This window comes from Pollicipes pollicipes, unplaced genomic scaffold (genome assembly GCF_011947565.3).
Source record: "Pollicipes pollicipes isolate AB1234 unplaced genomic scaffold, Ppol_2.1 Scaffold_3657;HRSCAF=4291_pilon_pilon_pilon, whole genome shotgun sequence".
Taxonomy (NCBI): Eukaryota; Metazoa; Arthropoda; class Thecostraca; order Pollicipedomorpha; family Pollicipedidae; genus Pollicipes; species Pollicipes pollicipes.
In genome coordinates, this window is record NW_023596342.1 from 67,978 (window position 1) to 75,763 (window position 7,786).

Here is a 7,786-nt window from a genome sequence, read left to right on the forward strand (position 1 = left end):
AGCGGTCCAGAGCAGTCGGCTGTCGCCATCCTGATAATACGAGCCGCTCAGCACGGCAGTGTGTTCCAAGAACCGCTCAGCACGACAGTGTGTTCCAAGAGCCGTTCAGAACGGCTGGGTGTTCCCACCCAGAGCCCGGACCGCTTGGAAGGGCACAGCGTCCCCCTCCCTCGACAGCACGCGCAGCTCAGAACAGTTGAGAATTCCCACCCTGAGGATACGTACCGCTCACAAAAACATTGTACCTACCCCCCCCCCCCCTCCCCGCAGGAAGATGTGACACCAAACGACAGCTATGTGTCCACCCTTCTGATGTGGGCGCTCTCAGAACAGCAGCGTACTCATACCGCCCATCTCGCTCTGCTCCTTGACGAAGATCTCGAAATACTGATAGATGATGGTGACGGCCAGCAGGATGCCCGTGCCGGAGCCGATGGCGCCCATGAAGTCGGCGATGACGGAGAGGGCGCCGATGCAGAGGCCGCCGAACGCCGCCGCCGTCGGGATGTAACGGTTCAGCTCGTGGATCATCGACTTCTCGCGGTGACCGCGCATCACCATCTGCTGCTCGCGCAGCTGCTTGGCCACGTCCTTGGCCGACGAGCCGGACACGTCGATCCACGTCTTGCTGAAGAAGGCGCACGAGCCGAGCATGAAGATGACGTACAGCACGGCATGCACGGGGTCCTCGGCGATGTGGCCGAGCGACTCGGGCGGCGAGAAGTAGTAGCAGAGGCCGCCGATCGGGTAAGCGCGCGCCGGGCCGCCGCCGCCCACGTCGCCCCACACGCCCAGCAGGTTCACGAAGAAGTTGCCGTGGAACTTGACGGCCATCATCTGGGAACGGAGCGCCGACTCAGGGATGGTGTGCGCAAGGCCGCCCGCACAGGGACGGGGCCGCCAGGTGTGGTCTCTGATACCAGTGCACATCCGCACACAACGGTGCTGTTGTTGTGGGATTGTGGCTGGTTTCAAAACGCTCACCGCCGACAGCTGCGCTACTGAAGTAACGTGGCGCGGTAAGTCGGTGGACGATGGTAGTCAACCAGATTCCAAGTCGACTGTCTACCAGCCACCGCACTGCGTCACTTCAGCATGGGAGCAGCTCGCGGTGGACAGTTTGAAACAGATTCAAGGTCTCACAAGCTACATCCAACGAAACAATTCAAAGCAGGTTTTGACGCAGCGCTGCTACCACACTGACTCGTTCCATTCGCTGAGGGCATTACCAAGTAGGCAATTGTCTGAAGGCATCGTAATACACAGCGCGAACCAAAACTCTGGCAGCTGCTTCTCCTGACAAGCGACCTCTCAGATTGATCGGCATGTGATCCACGACAGGTTTGTATTTCGAGATGTTCTACTAAACGACTCTATAATATGCTTCGACAGTCTGTCCACAGGAGACACGACGTCTGTTCGCGCTCAATCTCATCTACTGTACGGTCCTGTACACAGGCGGTCCGTTTCATTAATAAATATGGTAATTGTGTGTTCGTGGTAATGCTGTACATGTGTGTCGCCACTGCTGAAAATCGTTAATAATTGAGATCCGTCTGCAGTAACGTGGGGATGAAGCGCACGAAAAAGCATCGTCATCAGGGCAGTCATCCGATTAACTCGAAAATATCTCGACGATGGCCGGCGGTCACAACATTTATAGCAAAACCCAGCTCGCATCGCATGGAATCACCTCGAGTGAAAATGAGTTACGAAGGACTCCGTACAGGCGTGCAGTTTCCTAGTCCTCTGGAGGGGCTCGAGCTCCTAACTTGCACTTAAGCCTCACTACCCCCGACCAACTTTGAGAATTGTAAAAAATTCGGGGAGAAGCTTGTTTGTTGACGTATTCTGGGGTAGGCTACATCGTTCCCACTGCCCCCTCCCCCTACACACGCACACATTCATCTTGCGGGACTGCGCGGTTCGACCCTGATACACAATGTTATGGAACAGTTTCTTGCAGCAACAGTTTTCTTTGCTTGTGAAAGAGGCAACCGGGCCACGCTACCAAACGTCAATCAAGCAAAACACAACGCAAAATGTTTCGTCACCATACGCAGCTCTAATTTCCACCAGACGTTGGGCGCTCAAAGCTGGGTTGTGCGCGAGGCAACGCCCACTGAGTGATTGGGACACCTGACCCATACGCAACGTCCACGACAGGCGACGACGCCAGTACGGCCACAAGGGGGAAAGAGAAGCCGGCGGCAGCTGATCGGGCCTCCCTGCCTTCTGCAGTGAACGGTATGGGCAATGTATGGCAAACAGCGCCGTACCGCCCGCAATGGCCACCCATCCCCGAGAGGAAACAGGACGGCGGGGATCCGACAGTACACGAGCGCGCGCTCCAGCTGTCCCGGTGGTATCGAAAGCGCGCACTCGCGCCGCGTGCATGTATGTTTATGTGGGGGTTGGAAGGGAGCCCTCCAGCAGCGCACTACCGGGCACATGCATATTCAGCGCTGGGATCCGCTCCGTCAGGACGCCGGCCACCACCGCCGAACGCACCTGGGAGATGATGTAGAGGTTGGAGACGAGCGCCGACTGCAGAATGATGGGGATGTTGGACGTGTAGAACAGCTTGATGGGGTAGCTGCTGTACTGGCCGCGGTAGCGGGCCGACTTGATGGGCAGGTCCACACGGAAGCCCTGCGGCACCGACGGCCACGCGGTCAGACAGGGCGCCGAGCAGGCCACGGGGGCTACGCGGGCACCCGGCGGCACCACGGCGCATGCCGTCACTCCATAACGACGAACACCTGTCAGTCACCCGCCAGCCAGGCACACAGTCATGTTGAACCACATGAAGCGACTTCTGCCAAAGAAGCTTGATGCGTAAACGCAATTCACCAGCCGCGTTACAGATACACGGCGAAAAAAAACTTTAAATAATCGAGTTAACAATAGTGTACATCTCGTTATTTGCGGTTTTGGCGACAACCACTACCGCATTGCGCTGCGCGTCGTACCTGGAAGTAGATGACGACGGCGAAGATGAGCAGCGTGGACATGAGGTTCATGAGGTTGGGCAGGTTCTGGCGGTAGAAAGCCTCGCGCAGTGCGCGCACCTTGTCCTGGCGCGTGGCCAGCAGGTGGAACAACGCGATCACGGCGCCCTCGAACTCCGTGCCACGACCTGCGTACGTGCACCATGTCGGGTCAAGTCAGGATGACTGGGCCGCAGCGTCACCACAAGAGGGAAGACATGGCCGATGGCGAAGCTCGCGGACTCGACACAGCGTGTCTTGCTCACGGAAGGAAAGGCACATGATACAGACGCTATGCTGTCAGGGCGTACCTCGACCATATCGGGCATCGAGCGCCGATGGCTGGCTACATAACACCTGGAAGCCTCCACCGCCATCCTGCCCATACAGTCCAGTTGCCCGCAAAGCTGGCTATCCTCCGACGGCTCCCAGCAGGCCATCCCGCCCGGCCTCCTGTCATGGCCCCTGTGAACCCACGCCGCCCCGCAACGTACAGCGCCGGAGGCGGCAGCTCACCGACCGGCTGCCCCAACGCACACCATCGCGGCCGGCACGGTATACCGGCTTCTCCCTCGCTTCCGAAGCACCCGTGACGCGGCGGCCGATGCTCGCGCCGCCCGCCCACTTCTCCTCCCCCCTCCAGCGAGAGAGGCCGCCCAGCTCGCCGCCGCCGCCGGCACCGCACGCACCCGTGTTAACGGTGGCCGGGCTTAGAGACTTCCAGACGATCGTCTCGCAGATGTTGGTGGCGATGAAGAGCGTGATGCCCGAGCCGAGGCCGTAGCCCTTCTGCAGCAGCTCGTCCAGCAGGAGCACGATGAGGCCGGCCACGAACAGCTGCAGGATGATGAGCAGGCAGACGCCGGCGCCGATGTCGTACGGGTCGCCGTACATGCCCGTCAGCACGTACACGATCGCCTGGCCGACCGTGATCACCATGCCGAACACTGCCGGGCGGCGGAGACGGAGCACAGGTCACACCGCGGCCGGGAGGGCATGGACACCGCCCACTCGTGATACGCCTGTGGACCGGGCTGCCAGGCATCGCCGTTTGTGGTACTACTTGGAGGCAGAGCTAAGACCTGTGACTGTCTGGGGTACAGTCTGACCAGCAGTCTACAAGGTATAACCATCTGGGGTACCACCTGAAGACTGGGCTACAGCACACAGCCTTCTGGGGTATGGTCTGAGGAGTGGTTCGTGAGGAGCAGCCCTCTGGCGCACTGATTAGAGGTAGGCATGAAAAAGTTACGAACCACCACCATCTTTGAATCGGTATCATCATTTGCTAACAACGAAAAATATCACATAAGCACTACACCCCAATGTTATCTCACTGAGAGGGCCAACAGCAGAGCCACCACGCACGTTTCTGGGCGCCGTTGAATAGAGCGCGGTCCTTGGGCGAGTCGCCGACCTCGATGATCTTGGCGCCGGCCAGCAGCTGCATGATGAGGCCGGACGTGACGATGGGCGAGATGCCCAGCTCCATGAGTGTGCCGCGGTTACTGGCCAGGATCACGCGGATCCAGTAGAACGGGTCGGCAGAGTCCGACGACATGATGCCGAACAGAGGGATCTGTGGCAGGTGGTGGCATGCATTGTCCGACAGGCCACTTCACAGGTTCAACCCATGTGTCATATCCTGTAAGAGCGTGCCCCGGCCCATATACCATATCCATATCAGCCGACACCTGCACGACCACATGATATGCAATGCCTGTTTGGTTACCAAGTCACCTTATATGACATGTTCCATCAGCTGAAGCTTTATCCCATCATCATGACATGTCAGCTCCCAGGTTTCCCCACATGACATGTCTTCCAGCTTAAAGGTCACCTGCGTGTCACCCATATCAGCAACTAAGTTATCTCAATCATGCTGTCCTTTAACCTCATGGGCCATCCCATATGTCATGTTCTACCAGGTCTCCATGTCATGTCCTATGCCACACCTTATTACCTGGCAGTCACCTTTTATGTCACTTGTCTTATTAAGTCGGCCCACACAGTTTCCCAAAGGAAGATATCTGGATCACCTGAAGGCTTTAGAAAGCATCACTTCAAGACCTTTTTAAAACTTACATACTTCTAGCAAAACCAATGCATCATGTGAACAACACTAATAAAAATGCACTCCTGTTTCATGCTCCATGCAAATCATTCATGCAATTAGTAAGGATCTGTGCTAAAAAGGTCTATGTTAAAATGGAATAATGCAACATATATCCACAGCACATGATTCACACCAAACACAACAGCAAAATGATGACTATGAAAAGTGCTGAAAGTAAGCTTTCTGATGTCAATGAGAGAAACAGTGGAGACACATACCTGGCAGCATACTAAGAAGATGAAGAGTGTAACTGCTGTCCAAAGCACCTTTTCTCGAAACTGAATCTTCCTCTCTGGTTTGGCAATTTCAGGCAGTATGCCACAAAATGGCTTAATGACATCCAGAAATTTGACTGAAACATACCATAAGTAAACATCATATAGTTGTATTCAAGCCACATAAAAGGTAAACATGCACATTAGTTCATTCTCATATGTGCAGCATGACACAGAATGAGTATAGGTAATGCCTGAATGATCATCAGAAAGTTACCAACCTGTATTTTATATGAATTAGGCAAGTAGATATTGTACCTTAAATGGATATGATGTGAAGGTGCTTGAGTGGTGGAACCCACAAAAAATACCTGGGATAGCTTTTATGACTATGGTTTTAAACATCACACAGGTAAGGCTGTTTTACCCAAGTGCAGCTGTCCAGTCATACATTCCATAAAATCCATGAAGCACACTTTACAGCTATCACAGCATGCTTGCCTTTGATCCCATCAAGCTCAATTAGATGTCTAAATAGTCAGTTGAACCACATTATCCCTGCTCATCAAAATGCATTTACTCATGTCAAACTTGACTTGGGTGGATGACTGGAATATTTATTTCTTTCAATCAACCCAAAACTTGGTACTTCAAGCATAACTATCAAGCAAAACCCTTCCATCAGCTAGGAATGCTGAGGTGTAGGCACCACAGTGGGGGCATATTTGCTACCATTTCTGTCAGGTTTAGGTGTTCAAATAATTATGATGTTCAGGTGGATACCTTCTGCCACTAAACACCAAACAAAACTTCATTCCAAACGCAGGCTGAATATCACGAATTCACGACGCATAGATACTTACAGCCCATACTCGATGCCTAGAACTACTTAGTGCTTGAATGCCGTGAAAATTTGAACAAGCACTTCAGCTTGTTTCGTTGACACACTGAACTGTTCACCAGCCCCGGGCCCAGACGAAACGCGCTCCCAGTACAGTGGCGTCACCAGCACGCCTTCCGGCGGCTCCCGGCCCCTGCGCCCTCGCACCGCCGCTCCACGACTGCCACGCACGCGCGCCGACGGCCCACACTCGAACCGAAACAATCTCTACGTCTCCAGCGTCCTACCCACGTCTCCACCGCCACTGCCGCCTCTAGTCACGTGACCTGTGATGCTGGCCGTGCTGGCCCGTGCTCGGCCCCGCTGGCCAGACCATTAACACTTTTCCGGTAGATGGCAGCTCCATATCGATTTTAGGGACATCTCTGTAGAGAATTAACAGCTGTAGAACATTTGCTTTACCCTAGGTGGCAGGGGCATCTGCATTTGGAGCCTGTTTCACCAACAGTTTTGAGGCATGGATGCGAGCTGTGGTTATGGTTTTACGATTTTCTTCAAACGTGTGTGTTGAAAAAGTGCGCAAGTGGAAGGAGGGAGAGAAGTATCAGTTTTTACTCTGAGCCCCTCCTGCTAAAACTATCGAGGATAGGAGGGACATTCCACAAAGGATCGACAGGTCGAAACGTTAATTTTGCGCTCTCATCTCTCAGATTTGGATAAAAATGGATTACAGGGGTTGTCAGCGGCGTTTAAGCAGTCCGTAACACTTTTTTAACCCAAATGAGCGGTTTCGGGGTCTCAACTTCCGGCATTTTCCTATTGTGTGTTCGAGGAGCTACGTCCGACAGCGATTTGTTCACTACGGTGAGAGAAAACCACAGAAACCTGTACATCAAAACTATGAACGAAACCTTCTAAACTACGTGTGTGTCGTGGTCAGAATCATCATTGCACAACAGATACTTGCTCTGGTATCATGAGCCTTTGCAAAGCATGCAGAACTATTTTCCTGCGCGATTTTCAGCCTTTTCTCATTTGCACGTGAAAAGCGTAGTTTGAACCCATAAGCCCTCACACAAGAGGTAGTAATCAGCACGGAAACGTTGGAGCAATGTACCTAAGAGGGACTCCGCTTCACTCGCGCTATCCGCCGTCGGCTGCCGGTGAAGTATCTCTCACGCGTCTCACCGCACAGGCGGCGGAAAATGAGCGCATTGTGAGAAAGCACTAAGCTTAAGAACACGATGGTTCGAATACACGTGGAAGTCGACTCAGTGCGCCATTGACCCAGTCTAACTTACTCTAACTGATCAAAACTATTGAAATCAAGCGACTGCTACTTCCCTCCCAACGCCTGAATCTAACTCACAAACAATGACAGTCTGAGCACTCACTGGGGTTACTCTGTGAATCTGTGAGTTCCTTTGACGGTCTTGGGCGTGGCCAAGCTGATGGTACGCTCATCCCCCTCTCGCAGGGCTTCCCCATTTGGTACGAAGAAACACACCGCCCGCAAATTAGCCTTGCCTCGCGGTAACTGGCGCAGCTTCTCAGCAGAGAGAACATGATCGGAATGGAGGCGCGACAGGCTGGCACTAGCCGCGAAGTCCCCAATCCCGCCGTA

The 7,786-nt window shown here is 53.9% G+C and overlaps 1 protein-coding gene across 1 annotated transcript; it reads right to left on the reverse strand.

The window, feature by feature from the left end:
- Positions 1 to 270: 270 nt before the first annotated feature.
- On the reverse strand, positions 271 to 6,336 carry LOC119092915 (protein transport protein Sec61 subunit alpha). The gene is made up of 7 exons (XM_037215812.1): positions 6,185 to 6,336; positions 5,325 to 5,458; positions 4,359 to 4,569; positions 3,680 to 3,937; positions 2,973 to 3,139; positions 2,512 to 2,652; positions 271 to 837 (listed from the first exon to the last, which is right to left on the reverse strand). Exons 1-7 carry the CDS (start codon positions 6,189 to 6,191, stop codon positions 325 to 327), a joined length of 1,431 nt encoding a protein of 476 aa, XP_037071707.1. The 5' UTR covers positions 6,192 to 6,336; the 3' UTR covers positions 271 to 324.
- Positions 6,337 to 7,786: the final 1,450 nt, after the last annotated feature.